This window comes from Trichoplax adhaerens, genomic scaffold (genome assembly GCF_000150275.1).
Source record: "Trichoplax adhaerens TRIADscaffold_9 genomic scaffold, whole genome shotgun sequence".
Classification (NCBI taxonomy): domain Eukaryota; kingdom Metazoa; phylum Placozoa; class Uniplacotomia; order Trichoplacea; family Trichoplacidae; genus Trichoplax; species Trichoplax adhaerens.
In genome coordinates, this window is record NW_002060951.1 from 1,167,611 (window position 1) to 1,190,446 (window position 22,836).

The window sequence follows — 22,836 nt, forward strand, 5'->3', positions numbered from 1 at the left end:
GGAAAGATATCAAAGTTAATAACTTTACCTTCATTTTGAAGGATATGCGACAATGCTGTATTTACATTAAATTATCATCTAGATTATCTATAATACACACAATGTTAATTATTATAACTTATTCGAGTGACCGATAACATTTCTTTCAGTTAGATGTTTGTAATATATGTAAACAGCTCTAAATAATTACGACTATTATTATGTATCCAGTTCCTCCTAAAAACAATAAATCGATGATTAACTTATAGTAAAAACCCTTTACCTAGCATAAATTTATAAGATTGCAACGCATGCCATATGCAAGATATCTAAAATTACCTTATAATCGCGAGGAATGAAAAAAATAGAAACTGGAATGTCATCGCTGCTACTATATTCTTGAAAGCTGACTTTGGCAGTAATAGTCGGTAGTATAGATAGTTCTACACATAACCGTAATTCGAATTATCACAATTAGTACTTTATTATACCATATACGACGCAATTTAAGGTACGTCTTACAACTTATTAATTTAATAGTACTGTACAGTCAGACCAAATTTGATAAATTGATTCACCTAATTTAACTGGAAAACCAGGAGGTAATTTCATTTGAATAAATTCTTTTAATTTCGTAAATTGCTTCATAGGTGACAAAATTGTTAAAATATCTACCAATCTGAAAATATCATATAGATAAAAATTGAATAAAAGTCAATCTAAACTAGTAGCAACATGCAAAACTTACACATTTACATCCAGTGGAAATTCCTGACTCTATAAATTTTTAAATGAAACACATACAAATACACTCATATTAAGAAATGCAGCAAATAAATTAGTATATCCTAATTGAACCTACCATAGCAACTTGTGGTTTGAAAGCTTTTCTCGTTTCCTTTACATCTACTAATCTAGCCAGTTGTGGCATACTTCAAAAACCAAATAAACGTACTTTAGATAACTGACCTGAAATACGTTAACTTGAGTATCATAAAAATTCGAATTTCTTACTCTCTACTTTCTAAGTACTCCTGCCAGGTCATCTTACATTTAGCCGGTGGCTCCAGGGACATACGATGCTTATGAGAAATTAAAGTTGAAACACATGAAATTCAATCCGTTAAGAAGTATAATGTAACTTTCGCAAGTAATTAGTTTGCCGTACTTCGGGTTTAAGATAATCCTCATCAAACATTTTAGAATCCCCTTTTGAAATCTTTTTCATCAACTCCTTTAAGGTTTTTATAAATACCAGATTAAATCCACAAGAATGAAATTATGTAAATGCAATAGACGCATTCTGACCTTATTTTTTTTTTTATCTTCTTCAGACAGATGTTCTCTCCTACAATACACAGTAAATGAGATTGACATGGAATTTTTAAAAGGCTGAAACAGCACTACATAGTAAATAAATGTAATTTTATGCTGATATCTACCTTTTCCTTTGGATCAATTGCAATCCGTTAACACTAAAAACGTCAGCCTTAAAGTTTCCTATGGTTTCCTGGATAAAATTTGTAAGGCTTTTTTTAAATGAATGTAATTAAGAAGATTTAAGCCAAATAAATCATACAATTTTATTTTCTCGAAAGATCCAGCCACTTTGTACTTTCGTAAATGTAACTTGCTCAGATGTTGTTTGACCAGATACTATATTACTTAATAATTGTCAATATTGCAATTCGATGTTAAAAACGCCGCACAAAAATACAACTTGGAAAGCAAACTGTGTTTTATTGTACAGAATAGTAATAATATTTACTTGCTCATAAGTAAATCTACTTCTTCATCTACTTCAGCGTCATCATCCTTGAAATTTGATCAGCAAACTTAATTAAGAATAATATCTAGAAATCTATTTATCACAGCTAATGTACAACTATACGCGTATATACAACATACTGATATACGAACTCTGCTAACCTTGAATCGCATTTTTTGAAAGGTTTTCTTATCATTATCTAAGACTATCGGTAATGGGTGAGCTGCCGAAAAAAATCAGATATACCCATAAATCATAATCTTTAATGGTAAATTACTAGCTTTTATCGCTCCTATCGATTAAAGTGCAAGCTTATCTATTTATTAGCTATATGACATCGTGCATATTTAGAATTAGTACCGTCATTATTTCCATTAAATATCAGACTGACATCTCCTCTTTGCCATTTCATTTCAGAAAAATCAGCCAAAGTCGAATCAACTCTGTCGAGGATAAAAATTAATTTACAGCTTAGCATTTCGTAAGATATATAATTAATCAATTGAAATATATAAATACTCGCAGGAACATCGAATGTTTTATCGTACAAATCTACCTTATACACGCGTCTCGTTTTCTAATTTTACATATATCAGAAGGCAGCAGTCTTGATAAAAAAGGAACTTTACCAATGAAACCATAAAAGCGAATTTAATTAATAATTGATTCATGAGTGCACAAGTTGAAGATTATTTAAAACATTTATCGCAAATTTATTACTCACTCCAAGATGTAAACTCCCATTTTAATTCCATGTAAAAATCTCCCAACTATAGATCGAAATTAGAGATTAAAGTGTTATTAACAAGATAGAGTACATTGGCTGTCCATATATGTATCAAAGTAATAATTGTAATCTTAGTATTTACACTTTTTAAAGCAGCGATAACTCGTGGACGTTTAGCCTTTAGATCTTGCTTTGATATTGTCTTCATGGTTAGGAGTAATTGAGTAACTGTCAATGAATTATAATTATATGTACTATAAAATTAATACATTGCTCAGAAAATTTGCTTATTGTATACATATTCCACCATATGAAATGTATGTTACCTGTTAGGCGATCACCATAGCTAATCGCCTCGTCTAAGGGCGTCCAACCGTAATTATTCTTGGCTTTTAGAGAGGGTTTACGTTGCAAAAGTAATTTTATGCAATCTAACAGTGTAAATGGACCAGTACGATGATCAGATTATCCATTAGCAAAATTATGCTAGCTACGATTACCGTACTATGCATCCATTAATTAATTAATAGTCAAAAAATAGAGAAAAATACGGATCCAGCTCTATAAACTATTTATCCAAAGCATATCAAGATTGTAATACAATACATAAATTGTAACTATTTTATTATTTTAAATTACTGTTTTAGCCTTTCTACGAGACAGGCGATATTTACCTTTATGGCCAAGCATGACAGCCAGATGTAATGGAGTATTACCTACGTCACAAGAATTAAATGTAACAATAATTAGAAGCAATGACTATTGTTTTCCATTAACAAGTAATCGACTACGTATACCTTAGAAAGCAATAGTATGTTACATTTGACGTACAATGTAAAAAGCACAATAACCGAAAAGTCGTAGACAAGTAATATTAACTGACTCCGGGTTATTCTGTCTAAACGACGACATTAAAATCAACATACAAATAATGCAATAGAAGCGTTGCATCGTCTCAAAATATTGTTGCTGAGTGCAATTGCAAAAATTTTATTGCTACCTCAGTTAGTTCAGTTCAGTTCAGTGTTTGATAAGTCGTCACTGGAGAGGGCTACCGTACCTTCAGACTGAAGGCTTCAAGACATACTAATTTATATAAAATGATGAAAAATTGGCAATAATGCAGTATCGCTACGAGTTATAGTAGAAGCTACGTACAGTACAGTATTATAGTGTACGAGTATCATGGATACTTTAGCCCTTCGGTAATAGAATACGTATAATTAATTAATCAACGGTGAGATAGAGGGAGAATCTGAAACCTATGCTACTAGGGTGCGCGTATTATTTTTCATTTTCTAACCACTATTTAGTATGACATTCAACTGATAAGATAAAAAATAGACATCATTCTTATTTTCATCGCTTTTAGTTTGATAAAATCAGCAAACATACTATAATGGATACTGTAGCCATTAGGAATAGAATACGTAGTGTAATTAATCAACAGTGAGATAGAGGGAGAATCTGAAATCTATGCTACTAGGGTGCGCGTATTATTTTTCATTTTCCAACCACTATTTAGTATGACATTCAACTGATAAGATAAAAAATAGACATCATTCTGATTTTCATCGCTTTTAGTTTGATAAAATCAGTAAACATACTATAATGGATACTTTAGCCATAAGGTAATAGAATACGTATACTGTAATTAATCAACAGTGAGATAGAGGGAGAATCTGAAACCTATGCTGCTAGGGTACGCGTATTTTTTATTTTCTAACCACTCTTTAGTATGACATTCAACAGATAAGATCAAAAATGGACATCATCCTTATTTTCATCGCTTTTAGTTTGATAAAATCAGTAAACATACGTACGCTCGTATGTTCCTGTTCGTTCTCAATGAATGACCAGAATGATCAGTGTTTTATTAATTATCAGCGTAAACATATTGATACAACTAAATCGCCACAATGCGAAACTAGATGCTACGGGTTGTACAGTATAAATGGAATTTCTTCGATTATTTCGAATAGGAGTATGAAATAAAGGTTCATCCCTATCGACTGAGCAGCATTGAACTCTTGGCCGATCAATCAATATCAGGATGAAGATTAAGGCCATACGTTCATTAATGTTTACAATACGATATCGCATTTCTAAAGTCAAGCTGTCTCTATAAAGGCAAAATCAATCATGAATCTTCTAAAAGAAATTGTAATATTATTATAGTTAAAAATAATTTATCTATTTCACAAATCAATGGAAGATTTACTGTATCATTTCAATTTGTTCTATATTAAATGCGTATGAATACTTTTACATGGTCTTGATTCCGGCTTGTATTTTATATTTTACAATCAGTAATCGGATTAAAAATGAATGGGAAAACATGTTTAATGAACAGTTATGGACTACCTAAAAGAGTTGGAGGACTGTCTATAGAAATGAATTCAATCATCATTATCGTTGCTAGATGAAGTGGGGCACAGGATTGACCCACCTGTATCTTCCAGTAATTAATAATTTACATGTCATGTTGATTATAGTAAAGACTGAGTTGCTGTAAAATAATAACATGAAAATAAATGTACTGTATATTGGTATCGTATTCGTGTACATTCCATTTTTGGCAGACTACGTGTCATCATTCGTATGACATAACATGGAAATGGAGTATTTGCCGATGGGGAAAATGGCGTGTATCCACAATAAACTACTTCAAGAGTAATTGAATCCAGCTGTTATGATATTATTGAGTAAAAGGAATGACTATTCAAAGAATTCAAGCCGTTGATGATCATTACTTTGTAAGTTGGTTGAAAAATTGTCGCGTACGACTATCCATGGATCCGACGGCAACTGTAGACCGAAACATCATTGAATCAATGAGAATACAAGGATCAAAATGATCGACTATGAAAAGGTATCCCATGAATCTATCCTTCCATAAGGAGGATACAAATAAAAAAATTGGATTTGCAATCTATTCTGCTTTATTTAGGCCATTGCAATGATTCTTTTGCTTTCAAAGTGAGTCTGTACGTCGTTTATTGCTGTAGCAAAGCAAGCTAGTAGCGAAGTTTATTCGTCCGACAGTGAGATTTGGATTTTCAATCAGTCAAGCTTTCATTTTGGCCCAATCTACTGATACAATACTATAGTAGATTGAGCAAAGTAATGTACAGTTTGCTGCTGGATGCCATGACTCCACCAGCGGGTCTACTGTACTGTACTAAACGATTGCTGTGGCGTCTATTGACATATTAAGACTACTGTGGACGTTGACAACGATCAGCTTCTATTTACTCTATACTGTCCATACATCCAGTACATCACAAACTTACCATGTTTATCCTTTCTATTGATGTCGTGGCCTTTCTGTAACGATTTTACCATTTCATTAGCATTGCCATTGAAGACATGGTAATGCACTGGATAGTCCAATGTCGTATTTTGAGCCATTTTAAAGTTGATACAAGGAGAAAAATCAGTAATAGAAAGCTGCTAAGGAATTGTCACGCAAGAATCCTTGAGAATATTGACTTGGAGCGGACACTGCGAACAGCAGTAGCTTGCTGTACCGTACGCACTGTAAGCACTGTACTGTACACTGTAGTGCGCCGTACTGGTTGTTGTACAGTACAGTACTGTACAATGTACACTGTACAGTATAGTACAGTACACTACGCATGTTCAATGTTCATTGTTCAAGTACAGTATAGTACAGTATAACATTCTACAGTAGTGAAACCGACTCCCTCTGCTTGTGGTCAATAGTGTACAGTGTACAGTGTACGGTACGTGACGCAACTGAGAGTACAGTACTGTACTGTAGAAAGAGAGAGAGAGACGACTGGACTAGCTGTCCTTCAGTGCAAAATAATCAACAATACAGTAGGATTGTATGCAGCACTACAGTGTACAGTGTACAGTACGCTACCAACGAAAGAGTACAGTACTGTACAGTACAGTACAATATGCAGAACCAACCAAGCGGCTAATTTGCATGATAATCGTAGACAGTACAGTATAGTGTATCGTTTCAGACATACGGCTCACCGGAGATGACCAGCAAAAGAAGTTAGCTCCCTTCTTTTTACCATGGTGAACCACTCTTCTCTGCCCTTCTCTTTCTTTCCTTCACTAGTCCCTACTCCCTAGCCATAGCCTCTATCGCTGAAGCACAACCATGGCAGATACCAAGACCATGGTAGTGCCTAGGAACTACGAATGATCTTACCGTACTGTATTACTCCCAGTGAAGTTAAGTTGACTAGTCGTGCCGTCGTGGCCTACTGTATCAATTAGTCTTTTAATGAAGTGAATAAGAAAAAAAAAAGCAACTGTACTGTACTACTAGACGGCTGATGGTACTGGCCAACAAAGGGTAGAATTATTAGCCTTACTGTCTACATAGACACCATTTTAGGATCAAGGTGATCCATTCATTTCTAGTTAATACGGGTAATTATTATACTACATCACTACGTAGAAGGCAATATCCTGGAGTAAAGTAGAAAAGACTAAAATTCATTTAGAAATCATCCAAGATGATGTAATTGTTGATCGCCGAATAAATAGCTGCATCATGCCGCAAAGAGCATTTCGATTCATTCGTATATTTTCTTTTCTTTTCTAGCCGATTTTAGTCAAGTTAATATTGGAGTCTCAGTCACAGTCAACGTGGCATCACTACGCAAGACTGTACAGTACAGTACAGTACTGTACTGTATCGTGCAGTCTTACAGTACATACTATTCTAGAAACTGAATGAATTTAATAGAGCGGGTGACGTAACGCTACACTGACGCTATGGCCTGACCATACTGTACCAGGGGCATGATTGTGTTAAACAATTACACTGCAGGAAAACTTTTTGGAACTTATTTTGTAGTACTGTAGTGTACAGTACTGTACAGTACAGTACAATGAACCGTGTGTTTAAAATCTCTTGTATCTCACAAAAAAGTCAGTGACAAATAACTGCCGACTAATCAGTAATCAGGCTTTTGGTCTTTCGGAAAGTGCATATCATTGTGCAAAGGTTAAAAGCAGCAGTAAATCTACAAATAGACAGCATACGACGTGTACGACATGGCCGCCGATATTAAGCAACCCGATAAGTAAGTCAATGAGTAGCAAGTTCTATTTTGCTAAAAAGTATCCAAGAGTAGAATGAATTCTAATCATAGGCGATGGAATGTCATTGAGCTCAGATATTGCTTTGTGATCTTCAACTTGTTAGAAACGATGAATTAGCAACAGCAATTTTACGCACTAAGGACAAGCCAAACCGGCTAATTGTTGAAGATGCGGTTAATGACGATAATTCTGTTGTTTCCTTAACACAAGTAAGTATCAGTTGAGATTCAAGTTGGACACCCAACGAGTACACAATTTAATCGTTGATAACATTTCACAGGCAAAGATGGATGAATTGCAACTCTTTCGTGGTGATACAGTCTTATTAAAGGGTAAAAAACGCCGTGAAACGGTAAGTAATAGAATTGATATTAGTATGATAACCTTGATGATACACTTTTAATGTACGGTACAGTAATTCCAAATTTATAGTCAATGAGTAACGTACTATACACCGCTTCAGCTTTACCATTTATGGTATCGCTTTATGAAGAAGTCAGCCATTACAGTAGCGCTCTTCATTCACTATTGGTTACTACCAATCAACAAGAACTATAACTGTTACTAAACTATGCAAAACTTGGATCATTATCGTAGTCCTTAACTATGACCATGATCGATAGGATAGTAAGAAAAGGTCCAAAAATTGGCACCATACTATACTATACTATAGTATACTGCTAGAAAATGGAAATAAAATACAAGAGAAATTCTTAAAGTGTTCCCATTGCAGTAGTTCATCTTGCCGATTGCATAGCTTTGAAGACTACAGTAATGTACTGTACATTGTGAGTGCTACTGTTGCAGTCAAATTGTGCTGACTGAAGCAGAATTACATGCGCACATGGGTGAGTCTACATCAGTACAGTGCCTATGTACGTTCAATACGAGGTTCAGGTGCAAGACCGTAAAACTATACAATATTATAGTTTCTGTACCGTCGACTGCTACAGTGCTTTCTTTGAAAGAGATTTGACTGATACAGTACTACTGTACGGTACAGTATTTGGTAGTACAGCACTGTACTTCAATTGTGGGGGACTCTTGCTCTTTCTACCAAAAGCGGTAGAAAAATTGACCTTTCAAGCAATGGTGATCTATCGTAGCAATGAAATTATCGATGGATCGTAGCTATTGGATAAGTTTAGTTATCTTATAAAATACGTCAAGAGATATTAGTGCACTTTACAGTACTGTAGCTACAAGTTCGATGATTATCTCTTTGTTCTTCTATGAATTTTCTCTATTGTACCCAGTACAAAGTCTCACTTGCACACCATTCTTCCTACTTTACACTCGCATAAATGTCCAGTCTTGATCGGGTTATATTTCGTACTGTCTCAATTTCATGTTTGTCATGATATATAATAATGTTCAGTGAAGCCAATTGATGACTTGCAACTAAACCAAGGCTGATACTGAGACTACTGTATTACAGTCTATAATTAATTGTTAACGTTTCCTCATATCACACTCCAACAGGTCTGTATTGTATTGTCGGATGATTCAATCCCAAATTCAAAGATTAGACTTAATCGTGTCGTGCGACAAAATCTTCGAATCCGTATTGGAGATATAATTAGGTAAGAATGTTTCGGTATACGCCGTTATACTTGCCATTAGAGTCACTAGAATCTCTGATATATCGATCGTATGAGTCAACCGAATTTTCAAGCGCAAATCTTCGATATAATAAGACAACTTTCTGCTTGCATGTGCCTAGTATTCATCCATGCCCTGAGGTCAGATATGGCAAAAGAATCCATGTACTTCCCATCGACGATACCGTTGTTGGAATAACTGGGTAAGAAATTATACCTCTTTGTAATTATATGACTAAAATCTTGACTAATTTCGTTATAATTGTTTCAATTTTATAGGAATTTATTCGATGTCTTCCTAAAACCCTATTTCTTGGAAGCATATAGACCCGTCAGAAGAGGTACTTCAAAATCTTGACCAGAGACTTGCTCGATTTTAAAAAATTATTCTTAGCCATAACTGGATATTACTTGACCATACATTCGATCTAATCAACAAAAAAGTACTTGAATTGCAGTAAATAATGATGGCTTATATTAACTATATTCATCTATAGGTGATATTTTCTTGGTTCGTGGCAGTATGAAATCTGTTGAATTTAAGGTTATCGAAACCGATCCATCACCTTATTGTATCGTAGCACCTGATACTGTGATTCATTGTGAGGGTGAACCCATTAAGCGAGAGGTATTTTGCTGTTTCCTATCAGTTCTTGTTTGTATCGGCGATAACAGCAGTTACTGCCAATATCTTAGGACGAAGAAGAATCATTAAACGAGATAGGATATGACGATATTGGTGGCTGTAGAAAGCAATTAGCACAGATCAAAGAGGTATAGACGTAATGGGATGATAACCGCGAGATACGAAAATCATATTGCCCATAATTTACCAGTGAAAGCAATACTCTAATTTTTATATTCGAATCTGTTTATTTGTATCAATAATAGATGGTGGAATTACCACTACGCCATCCACAGCTATTCAAAACTATCGGCGTTAAGGTAAATTATATCTATGATTTTTATAGGAAATACAGTAATTTAGAGAGTACTTTTAACAGATTTGTACCTTAATTTATTATCAATGAGATAGCGATCCAGTCTTATAATAACTATTACACTATTAAAAACAGTGCAATAAAAGTAGTTCTATTTCATAGTGATCATCCTAGTGAGCTAAAGCTCTTGAATTATTGTCTTTTATAAGTAAAACATGAATAATTTATTGCGACAGCCATGAATAATAATAGTTTTTGTCTAAAATATGAACCAATTTATAGCCTCCACGAGGAATTTTATTGTATGGCCCTCCTGGAACTGGAAAAACCCTTATAGCTAGGGCGGTAGCTAATGAAACTGGTGCATTTTTCTTCCTAATAAATGGTATGGGTATAATTTCTTTGCATATAGATGTACGTCAATGAATATATTAAATTACTCCTGCTTATACATGCAGGCCCCGAAATTATGAGTAAACTTGCTGGTGAATCGGAAAGTAATTTACGGAAAGGTGAGTTCTAGCAGTTTGTGATAGCACACTCAGTTGTCGATAAGCCAACAATTTTGAATCCTTTAAATTAAATTTATTACATCTCAGCTTTCGAAGAAGCCGAAAAAAATGCTCCAGCTATAATATTCATTGACGAACTAGATGCTATTGCTCCTAAGAGAGAAAAGGTATTATTCTATTGCTACAATGGCAAACTGATATTAATTCTTCATACACGCTCCTACTCCCACTCGTTTATAACATCTCCTGAATGATCTCATGTAATTAATTATAGACGCATGGTGAAGTAGAAAGGAGAATCGTGTCACAACTTCTTACGTTAATGGACGGTCTTAAGCAACGTTCTCATGTCGTTGTCATGGCTGCTACTAATCGCCCAAATAGCATTGATGGGGCTCTTAGAAGATTTGGTATGGTTTTTCGATAGAAATTGAATAGCATAGTACTAGTATTGCTTATCATTTCTATATTTGTAAAGGGCGCTTCGATCGAGAAGTTGACATCGGTATACCCGATGCAACTGGTAGATTAGAGATATTACGCATCCACACGAAAAATATGAAACTCGCAGATGATGTGGACTTAGAACAGGTAAAAAGTAGCTTGAATTTTTTATTATACAATTTCTTTATTATCAGTATATTGTAGTACTTAGATCTTGAAATACTGCAGGTAATACACTTATATTCTAATATCTTCGTGTACTGGTATATCACAGATCGGAAACGAAACGCATGGTCATGTTGGTGCTGATTTAGCTTCTTTATGTGCTGAGGCTGCTTTACAACAGGTAAAATAAAAATAAGTTCAAATTCAATGTTGTATACTTTATCTCACTTGGTTGGATGTAATCGTAAAAGATAAGAGAAAAAATGGATCTGATCGATCTTGAAGACGAAACCATCGACGCAGAAGTAATGGATTCTCTTGCCGTAACGATGGAAAATTTTAGGGTTCGATATACACGTCAATTATTTTGTACAATTCTGCTTGTAGTTCTTCCATCTTATTCATATTTTCTATAGTTTGCTTTAGGTAATTCCAACCCATCTGCTCTTCGAGAAACAGTAGTTGAGGTACCTAATGTTAGCTGGGATGATATTGGTGGATTAGAGAAAGTAAAAAGAGATTTGCAAGAAATGATTCAGGTATTCATTGCAGTAATAATAAAAGTTGATTTAAAGCTTTGAATACTAATAACTTTAATTATCCGAAAATATCTAGTACCCAGTTGAATACCCTGACAAATATCTAAAATTTGGAATGACTCCATCAAAAGGTATATTAAAAATTCGATTGCACTTCGGAAATATAGAATGCCTTACTATATTTGCGTTCTCCAATTGTTGGAAAACTCTAGGTGTTTTGTTTTATGGTCCACCTGGCTGTGGTAAGACACTTCTTGCTAAAGCAATTGCAAACGAATGTCAAGCTAATTTCATTTCCATTAAGGTTTGAAATTTTGTTACTCGTATCTTATTTATATAGTTTATAGAATTTTAGGCTTACATAAATTATAATATAAAATTTATTAGGGTCCAGAGCTGTTGACAATGTGGTTCGGTGAATCCGAAGCAAACGTTCGTGATGTTTTTGACAAGGTAATACAGTACTACGCATTCGGTAACATGGTATTAAACACGGTGATATGCTGTACCCATTGCTGAACAACATTCCGTATTTATACAAATGAAGGCCAGAGCTGCTGCTCCTTGTGTCTTGTTCTTTGATGAACTTGATTCAATTGCCAAATCTCGCGGTGGAAGTGCCGGCGATGGAGGTATACATAATACTTATATGATGACTTATTTATATACTAGTACATGTGTATAGGTTTATTCACAAGTTGATTCATTTATAGGCGGTGCAGCTGATCGTGTCATTAATCAAGTTTTGACTGAGATGGACGGCATGAGTACGAAGAAAAATGTCTTTATCATTGGCGCTACCAATAGGTGACTATGTTCTTGTGGATTTCGTATATTGAGCGCATGAACTTATTTAGAAATCTTCGTTTAGACCCGATATCATAGATGCTGCAATATTACGACCTGGTAGACTCGATCAGTTAATCTATATTCCCCTACCTGATGCCGAAGTAAGCTAAGCCCTTTATTGACTGATTGATTATAATTATGTCGTTGTAACTGTATCAAATCATTCAAATGTTAACTCAAACATTTAAATTCTTTAGTCGCGTATATCTATCCTCAAAGCGAACCTTCGCAAGTCTCCTGTTGCTACGGTAAGTCAGAATCATTGAAGATACTTTGTGCTTTCTGACAATTACACTCAATTATATAAAATATGCGGATATGATTCTAAAATTGTCCTTATCTCTCTCTCTCTTATAGGATGTAGATTTGAGCTACATTGCCAAAGTTACGAATGGCTTTAGTGGTGCAGATTTGACCGAAATTTGCCAAAGAGTAAGTTCTTTATCTCTTTTGATTGATTAATTGAAATAAGCTGAAGGTTCACTATTTTAATTTTTAAAGGCTTGCAAATTTGCAATTCGTGAATCAATTGAGAAAGAAATTCAAAAAGAAAAACTTAGAAAAGAAAATCCAGATATTGGAATGGTATCTAAGCTTATCAGATAACCCAGTGTAGTATTACTGCACTGACGAACAACCACAGTAATATTGATTATGTGTCTTTAGGACGTAGATGACGAAGACCCTGTTCCTGAAATTCGTCGTGATCACTTCGAGGAGTCAATGCGATATGCTCGTCGATCTGTTACAGATGCCGATATAAGAAAGTATGAAATGTTCTCACAGACATTGCAGCAGAGTCGTGGATTTGGAACATCATTCAGGTTATAATGCTAGAGATACGAGAACAGTATATAGGTAGTCTATAGCGAGCTAGTATGATGCTGACTATTTCCTTCTGATTTGGTAGACTTCCTACTGCAGCTCCGGATGCCGCAGGTGGTGATAGCACTAACCAGGGCCAGCCTCAAGGTGGCGCTGATGATAGAAATCTTTACGACGAAGGTGACGACGATTTGTACAGTTAGAGATTTCTGTTGTTCGTGTATCTTTGATTATGAGTTAATTGGTAGCATCGGATAAATTACTGAAGTTCTGCAATTAAGATAGCTAACGTAATTAGGAGATTATCCATGCTTCTTGATCTTGTAACTGCATAATTGATGAAGCTTGCCTATCTTGCTGTCTTTAGACTGCTTCTTAAAGGTTTAAATACTTTGCTAGTTAAATTAATGTATGCTACATAATAACTAAAAGGAGGCTCTACTCGCTTATGAATATAACCGAACGTGTGATAGCGCGCTCCTGGTGCAATGATTATTAAATGTTAGATGCTATTACCAATGTAACACTTCTTTTATCTTTTTCGCTGACATGACGAATTAGATGAGCAGTGTTCAGCAATCGATTTAACTCGTTATTTGCAATTTCATTACCTAATGTTATTAGTATCTTACTACTTTCTAACAAAACCGTGGTACGTTTGTACTATTTTTGACAGTCTCGTTGTTTTGACATAGGTTTTACAATAATAAATAATAAACACAGTCATTATCAATCTCTTGGACTGTTCTGTGTTTTGATTAATCAATTTAATGTTCAATGACTAATGTACAGTAGAAAGGTGGCTAAAATAACGTGGAGATAGGTTCAATAGAACTTACGTAACTTCATGCCAATTGACCAAATGATTAATTGATACAGTGTAATATAGTTGGCAGTAATATGTGGCTTCGCTTTAGTATGGACTTCTAGAAACTAGTCTATTTCTAGAAGTCCATACCTTTGGGGTCCTCCACTGGCATGGGGTAGTAGATGATAAAGCTACTGTACATCAATATGGGCATATTACACTTTCTTATCAACTACAGTTGGTTGCTAACAATGTTGTAAACTGGAATGTCGATAACGTTGAAGTTTTAGCTAGAAATATAAATACTGAAGGATATCAGGGAAAGTAATATAGACTTTCTCTATCAATTTTCCCTACTTGGGTGAGTGTATCGTCAATTATATAATGTCAAGATACCAGGGTCAATCAATTTTCAGACTTTAATGGGGGGGGGGGGTGCAAAAAGTTGGAACGTTGAAACTCTTTTAAAGCGTATTCATGGTCGTACCATAGCATAGCAACTGTACTATACTGCATATCGTCATATCAAGGCGGCAAATAAGACGGAATTTACCGGTTGGATCGATTTCAGCTCGGTACATTTTACAGTAATGTACCACCGTACGCTGTTTCATGGACTACTCCATGCAGTACAGTACAGTGCTATGGTACGCATACCATTGATCCTACTAACACAACTATACTGTAAAATAATAGTTGATGATTTACTTACCAAAACGTCTGTACAGACTGTCGGCTGGCTTCGTATTTCTGAATTAATCCGTGCTAGGAAAGTGCAACAGTGTATTTGTTGTTCTGAGCAGAGTAGCTGAAAAACGCAACCTTTAATTTATAGCAAACTAGGAATTGGTGTTGTAGAATATTCAAGATTGTAATCAATTTCATCATGGGATCGATGATTAGCTCACAGATGAAGGAGGTCATGGGTGAACAAATGAAGCAAAATAAAGAATCCATGAGTGAAATGCAAGATACTATGGTATGAAGCAATTATAAAAACTTATTTCACGCTTACAGTATACGCTTGTTGCCGGCTATGCTGTCTGGTAAAAGTACAATTCGGTGTAGTAATTCCCATCGGAGGCCTATATTTAGCAGGCATCACATTTGTAGAATTTCGTTCTCTCTATCACCACAGTATTCGATTGCTATCACTTGCTAGCTTGTAATAAGTGATTACATCAACTAAAGACGTATAAGAAATTTAATGCGTTACGCTACCTTATTACTATCATTTGTTCGATTGAATTACAGTAATAATTTACATACATCAAACGCTATATGGATGCAAAAATGCCTCATTTGTCTACTATAATAGAGTAAAATCTGATTTGATTTAATAATAACGGTAATTGTAATCATTATTGCGAACATTGGCTATCTTAACATCCAGCAAATATTTATTATTCACAGTAAAACCACAAAGGTACAAGGCGGAATATTAACGCTTTAATCCTGATTTTATCGCTCTTGACAGTAAATAATTTCACATAGTACCTGATTTACCGGTAAATTAATTGTTGGCGGTGAAGAAAATAATTACTCCGTACTAGTTAGTAACTGTTATACAATATTTACTCGTACGTTGGGTACGAATGTCATAGGGACGTTTCTTTCCCCTATTTTATCACGCTATTAGTTATCACTGGATACTGGTAGTTATCGCTAACTTCGTAGTTGTACAGCAGCACTGTTCTACGTATTATCTCGGAGTTACGAGGGCTTTACTTGCTCAATTCTAGACTCACTATATCGTATACATATAGTATTAAATAAATAATATTTACGTTGCTCCCACCAACGTGATTTGTGCTATGTCGTATAGATGGAACGACAAATTGTGCTACAAGATCAAATCCGTCGGCGTCAAATGGCATCACAAATCGCTAGAGCTAGAGATTTCGTTGCTTGGTATGGTTCGTTCTACGCCCTAGCTGGGATTGGCCTTATAGCTGCGTAAGAGTCGCAAATTTAGATCGCGGTTATACCGTACAACACACAAGATACTATTAATTAATTAATTAATACTGATTTTACACTATATAGTAGAACTAATGGTTAACTCTGTACAGTTCATTGCTATTGATGTACTCGAATATATAACTTTAACTGTTACAGCTCTAGACGAACAAAGAACCGTGCTTATTTAGGACCATTAGTTCCACTCGGATTTATACTGGCGTATCAAGCCGATTTAGCTTATGGGAATAAAATGGATCGTATACGAGGTAATGTAGGAAGTAATCGATTAGTACAGCTGCTTATACATGCTAGCTGCAGTTTATCCTATCCTTACATAAATGTTTATGGAATGCCTGATGTTAGCTATTTCCCTCAGTAACGAATTATCAAATTCTTTATTAAAATCCCTTCTAATAAAATACAGCCGAAGCGGAGAGGATTATGTCTGATGAGACTCACTACCTTGAGTTACCATTTGGACGACCAACTCTTAAAGCCGTAGAAGAAGCAAGGAAGGCTTCCAAGAAAAGCTAATTCCGACTGAGCCTCTTTTGGAATTGTAAATTTTAGGGCAGTAGATAGACAGCGTATGCAGCCCGTTGATAATTCCCTTAGTATATCTCATACAGTTTACCTAGGATTAGACTGCTTCTATTGACCTTAGCCAATGTAGTATGCAATAATTTGTCTATCACTTTAAATATTATCGTAGTAAATTACAGTAAAGTAAATTTAATTTATTTATTATGCTGTTTTTACATAGAATTCGTTTTAGTGTTTGATAGCATACGCCTTAGTTTGTTCCACAATTGGAATATTAGAGCTGTTGTCCTTCGAGATTGGGTGTGTATTAGAACACCTTTTCGTTTCTGATGATCTTTACCTTATTATGAAGCATTTGGCTGTGACATTTGTCTATTACAACCTATAATTACTTAGCAAATTTTATATGTATGGTATGATTGCGTGAGCCAATAAACAGAGCGGCTAATACGAAGTTTAATAACAATTTCTTAAATATAATTAAATTTATCAAGTTAATACAAAAGTATCGTGAATGATATCTAGTTATATGAAAGTGACCAAAATTTTGTCAGCAGGACCAAGAAAAAAATATGATACACCATTAATAACTATATACAGCATGCTGATAACCAGATCCATAAAATATACAGCTTTACATGATACGTTTACGGTACAGTATACTAATTTCGTCATATTGCTACCTTGTAATAATTCGGGGAACCGGTAAGTAACACCAAACATCTTCGATATCTATAGAGAAGACTATCCGTATTCTAACATTCCGCCTGAGCTCCAGCTTTTGCGAGTTTGTCTGCCATTTCATTACCTACATCACCAGCATGGCTACGTATATGAGTCCATTTTACTCTTAGTTGAGAGTTTAAATGATCTAATTTGACAATATCTTCCTTATTTTTGACTTCGTCTCCGGAGCTTGTTTTCCATTCATTACGTTTCCATTTATTAATCCAATTTGTAACAACATTAATAGTGTACATGGAATCTGTTCTTATTTCGATAGTTTCTAAGTTGTGATCTGAGGCAGATTCGAGAGCTTTACAGGCTGCAACAAGTTCAGCTCGCTGGTTAGTTTGTTTACCTGATAATCTTTCACTTACACTTGAAAGATTCGGATAGCTCCAGTATATGCCAATTCCGGCTCTTGCATTTTGAAAGCCATTATTAAAACAGCAGCCATCGCAATAAACAATATTGCTAGAGCTACTACTACTGGCAACGGCAGGTCCTACTACCTCATCTGTTATTCTCTTCTTGACACCTAAATCCTGTGTCATGAAAGCCAACAAGTACAACCAGTAGTTACTTAATAGTATTACACTTTTAGAATGATATTCATTGTTACTAACGAGTTAACCGATCCTCAAAGTTAGCCTATGATATTTTCATTTCTATACGCATAAGATAAAAGGACATACCATAGCCATACGTTTTCTTTTTTCACCAACAAGGTCTGAAATCAAAGGTGAAACACGTGTCAAAGGTGAAACACGTTTCATTACTGTTGCTGTCTAATAAATAAAGAAAAAGATTAGATTGAGAATCTTTGCAGACGTCGTCATAAATATTAAAACTATCGTTGTCTGAGCGTGCATTTTTAGTCATAAACTACAGTAATAGAACTAGGGTTTTTTTTGGTTGCCATGGTTTAGAAGACTGTAGTCAGCTTTATTTTCAGTCGAATTGGGAAACTTGCTTCGAACTGAATGGATTGTATACTTTTAACCTATCATTTCATTGATACAGAACTTTCTAAATTGTGTTATTGTTTTCTGGACTGATACGCATACCTCATAAGTTAACATCTCCGTGACATGCCTATTTGTACAGTATTTGTTAGTAATAAGCCATGCGGTAAACGAAATCTTTGCCCACTGAACAGCAATTCTAGTTTGTAACAGAATTTACTAATGATGTAGTGTACATACTTAATGTATAATTTACGAAACCTAATTTGTACTCCTGAAGGTGATCCATTCGGGAAGTCTTTGAATTTTTTTATCTCAATCGTTTGCGATTTGGAACTATTGTGTGTTTAAAAAGGTAAACAGTAAACCTTTTGCATCTTAGGTAGAGTTGTGGCTGAAGATTTGATAAAACTTTCGGCTTCTTCAAGCTGTCTAAATTTCTTGTAGATCGCACCAGGATACCCTTTAACATTTTCGGCGCAATCAGGCCTATAATAATAAACCATGCAGACGTATAGTGTAGGACTATGCTACTTAAAAGTGTACGACTTTGGTTGAAATACAGTAATGCACTAGATAAGATTGCATGCTCGTATATAACTGTTTAAAATTTTCAAATGTGGACTTACCAATTTTGATAGATGCCGGGATGTCTACCAACTCGCACTGCATAAAAATAGGCAGCCATTCAGTTGGGATAAAGTATTCTCAATTACACCAGAAACGTCTAATTCATAAGCTGTTGCAGTATTCGGTAGCAATATTGAAGTATAGTTCAAGCAAGATGCTCAAGCCTGGCCAACAACAGTATTAATAACTTTAGGGATTCTTAAGATACGAAAAATGAAATAAAACTGTGTAACCTACAGTAGTTGACAAGGCGAATACTCGTATAGCCTGCTATGACTAACTTGACACGTCGGATTGTCCAATTATTGTATATATATATACTGTACAGTATATTAATTATATACCATGCATCTATATGGTGGTTGAGAAGCTTTTATGGCATCTGTAGTTGAGATCAATAACCATATACTGTAGGTTGTTGTGCACAAGAAGTAGCTCACAAAAATAAAATTCAGGTGCCAAATCCAACTACAGTACAGAATGAATAGTATTTAGTAGTTTACTACAATACAGTGCAGTACTGTACAGTAGTATAGCTCCTCTGCACATATAAATAGACATTTACAATTACAATTAATTAATTAATTAATGAATTCTACTTGCTGTGCAAGTGTGCATACAATCGAGCATCGCAGAGCTATACTGTACTGTACGGTTGTTAGTGTACATATGTGACAGTAATATAAGTAAATTAATTAATTTATGCAGAACGAGGGACTTTTAAAGTGTACAATAGTCAAGCATTGAGATAGAAATTTGTTCTTTCTGTCTTTACCTGGCTCTAGAAATAACAGGCATTTCATAATTTAATAATTAAAAATTTACTAGTACTGTACTGTATATCCTTCGCTCGTTATACTCTACTTCGCGAATTATACTTTCCCTGACTGAGAATATTTACAGTACGGCACAGTATATCATTATGCATTAAATCCATTTGATGAGACTTTCCGAGTACAAACTTTTACTCGTTATTTAACTTGACCATGCACTACTACATATACTACTGTACATTGAGTGTACAATGTACAAGATCATCGACTACTATAACTTGTCTACAAAACCTTTTTCCAATACAGTAGTCTATTCTACATGACTGCTAGGACTGATCACTCTTGGATGGACATACATTTTCGGCCTCATCTCGTCAGAATATTTATGACAACGCTTTAGTATGCAGTTGGTCGATTTTGAATGGATTGATTCTTTCTAAATTAGGTAATATTACGCTAAATCTTATTATTATCTGTTACTAAGTTCCACTCGGAGACAGTCGATGTTATTAGAATTAGTATCAGTAATTTAGAAAACAGACGCGCAAGATCCATACTAAGTAGCCATTTTTCGATATTTATAGCCTAATTTGGTAAGCAAAGTCCGCCTGTCTGAAGGAGTGATCATTTCGGGTCTTCTTCGAATATTATATAGTCTATTCTGTACTACACTATACTGTAATGTCAATGTCGCTCAAGACACACATTGCAAGCAAAATAGAAGGAATTCCTTTCCATCTTTGGAGCGTGTTTGCAGCATTTGCAGCCTATTTTCTTACCGATACGAGTGCATACATATACTTGTATAGTATTATTCGTCTTTCGACATCGATTTATCACTGTCTAACTGCTAGAAATCATTTCAAACCAGGTTATCGTAGTCATATTCACTACTGTAAAACTCAATAAATTAGAACTGAGCTCATCCAGTCGCTGACCAACAACGAATTTTCATTGAAGTAGAAGATAATAGTAATAATTTCTTGAGCTTGCATTCTAATCATAAACATCGACGTTGTTGAACGAAATCAGTCGTGATTCGTTGTCATCATATCCACGTTCTTTATCCTAATGCTTATACTGTACTGCAACCTAATCATTGCAGTATCATGAATGATAATGATAAACAGTACTGCATACATATTCGTAATGCAGTATAAAGTTAATCGGCATGGATAAATCCGATGCATGGGTGTAGGGTTACATTTTACATGGCGATTAATCCAATCTGATCGAATACGAAGGCCGATCAACAGCAAAGGACTTCATTTTCGTTCAAATCGCCAACAAGAGTACAAGGAATGATAAAAATTGATTTTTAATTGGCTTAATTCTGATTGATGACTGACGTAAAGGATGCCATGACGATGTGCAATAGTCTACCGGAAATCTTTTAGGCATCTTTTCGAGACAATTGCAGATTGAATGGCTAAAAATAAGTATACAGCGGTGTAAAAATGAATAAAATGAAAGTTGCAAATGGCAATTAATCCAAGATGGACAAATATTACTAAAAACTTGCATACGACTCTATTAGTCATGATAGTAATGCTGCAGCGCGGCTTAGCCATTTTTGCATAAATTACTTTAAAGGCTACGGCAGATAGTAATAAGTCATATAAAAGCTCAACACTATCAACTACTAGTCAATACGCGGATACGTATAGAACGAGGCAATATCAATAAAAGAGCGTCAAAAGATAGCAAAAAAAATGACCTATTTTGACAAGTGGACTAATTATCACTGAACAAACAGATTTGACTTTACACACTTGATATGGCAATCTACTATACAATCCACTCAATGAATGATTAACTACAAGCCTATTTGAGTCCACATTTTACTGCTCTTAATATACGAATATTCTTATATCAGGTCAACTGGATTGATGATCATTACATTATCTTTATGACGCGTTATGCGGAATGGCTGTTAAAATATTAATTATATTATTATTATTTATTTTTATTGGTAAAAGATATTTCTAGCCCTTCAGGCTTGTTGGAAATAATACACTGAATAATAATACATTTATCGATCGTTTTAATTCCATAAGAAATAATCGATATACTCACTAACACAATACAAATATCTAATTTTATTTTATATACATGGAATACGTATAAAATTTCAAATAAGTCGAGGTATGCGAAAAAATGTTGTCATGCGATATCCATGACTACAAGCATCCCTACATTATATTATTGCAATTTGGATATTCTCAAGTTTTAAAATAGAATTAAGGATTAGAATAAAAGTAACGACCATTAATGTAATCCCTATCATACTGTCTTTTTTATAGTCAATAACATTATGAACTGTAGCATTTCTTATTGATATAAGGATTAATCTTGTTATTCACGGTCAAGGAAATATCGTGGATGGGTATAGCAGAAATCACCGAATTACCTCATTTGTGATGCAATTATAAAGACGGAGGTCCTATCATTCCATCTACATGACATCAAAATCAGTCCATTGCTTGTTAATAAAAACGTTGCAATACTCCACGTAAATGAGCAATACTAGACATCAGCCATAGTAATCAGACTAATTCGGGGAAAAACACGAAATTAATAGTAAAGGGGTTATAGGAGATTTTTTCAATGATTATGTTGCATTTCTTCCTTTCATTATATTATTTTTTTTGCATATATTATATTATATTATATTGATGCTGTATTTCTTTGTTCTCTACACCTGTATTCAGGCCTTATTGTTTGATTTAGAATTCAAAAATGATATTATACTCGTTCTATATTAAACTATAGAGGAAATTAAAATAGTCATCAGATGCTTTATGTTGGCTTTACTGACTGGATATTAAAAACACTTTTCAGCCATCAGCAACGCCATACCACCACATAGAACAACATTTCAATCGATCTTATAGCTGTATCGAATCTTGCTGTCATTAACTTAACATGTCTTATGACAAGTTATATCAAATTTAGATATTAAACTCATCTTTCCTGCTCAACTTGGATATT

The 22,836-nt window shown here is 34.6% G+C and overlaps 4 protein-coding genes across 4 annotated transcripts; 2 read left to right on the top strand and 2 right to left on the bottom strand.

Annotated features, from left to right (window-relative positions):
• Positions 1 to 273: 273 nt before the first annotated feature.
• On the bottom strand, positions 274 to 5,885 carry TRIADDRAFT_28574 (uncharacterized protein; the record flags this gene model as incomplete). The annotated part of the gene is made up of 17 exons (XM_002115064.1): positions 274 to 422; positions 558 to 658; positions 728 to 756; positions 842 to 911; positions 994 to 1,061; positions 1,249 to 1,327; positions 1,422 to 1,489; positions 1,559 to 1,643; positions 1,748 to 1,794; positions 1,909 to 1,970; positions 2,108 to 2,190; positions 2,304 to 2,370; positions 2,472 to 2,517; positions 2,617 to 2,702; positions 2,801 to 2,905; positions 3,149 to 3,190; positions 5,768 to 5,885. The coding sequence occupies 17 exons, from the start codon at positions 5,883 to 5,885 to the stop codon at positions 274 to 276; spliced, it is 1,305 nt and encodes a 434-aa protein (XP_002115100.1).
• Positions 5,886 to 7,517: 1,632 nt separating this feature from the next.
• Positions 7,518 to 14,136, top strand: TRIADDRAFT_58897 (uncharacterized protein; the record flags this gene model as incomplete). Its single annotated transcript, XM_002114871.1, has 29 exons — positions 7,518 to 7,546; positions 7,669 to 7,774; positions 7,846 to 7,917; positions 9,048 to 9,148; positions 9,289 to 9,369; positions 9,446 to 9,507; positions 9,664 to 9,794; positions 9,863 to 9,940; positions 10,058 to 10,111; positions 10,390 to 10,492; positions 10,566 to 10,619; positions 10,707 to 10,786; positions 10,894 to 11,029; positions 11,098 to 11,210; positions 11,338 to 11,409; positions 11,480 to 11,572; positions 11,645 to 11,767; positions 11,844 to 11,898; positions 11,935 to 12,071; positions 12,155 to 12,220; positions 12,315 to 12,399; positions 12,481 to 12,574; positions 12,639 to 12,717; positions 12,814 to 12,864; positions 12,974 to 13,048; positions 13,118 to 13,201; positions 13,283 to 13,440; positions 13,527 to 13,639; positions 14,003 to 14,136. The coding sequence occupies 29 exons, from the start codon at positions 7,518 to 7,520 to the stop codon at positions 14,134 to 14,136; spliced, it is 2,619 nt and encodes an 872-aa protein (XP_002114907.1).
• A 999-nt stretch (positions 14,137 to 15,135) lies between these two features.
• TRIADDRAFT_58898 (uncharacterized protein) lies at positions 15,136 to 16,745 on the top strand (the record flags this gene model as incomplete). The annotated part of the gene is made up of 4 exons (XM_002114872.1): positions 15,136 to 15,228; positions 16,075 to 16,205; positions 16,368 to 16,477; positions 16,636 to 16,745. 4 exons carry the CDS (start codon positions 15,136 to 15,138, stop codon positions 16,743 to 16,745), a joined length of 444 nt encoding a protein of 147 aa, XP_002114908.1.
• A 764-nt stretch (positions 16,746 to 17,509) lies between these two features.
• On the bottom strand, positions 17,510 to 18,031 carry TRIADDRAFT_28584 (uncharacterized protein; the record flags this gene model as incomplete). Its single annotated transcript, XM_002115065.1, has 1 exon — positions 17,510 to 18,031. The coding sequence occupies one exon, from the start codon at positions 18,029 to 18,031 to the stop codon at positions 17,510 to 17,512; it is 522 nt and encodes a 173-aa protein (XP_002115101.1).
• Positions 18,032 to 22,836: the final 4,805 nt, after the last annotated feature.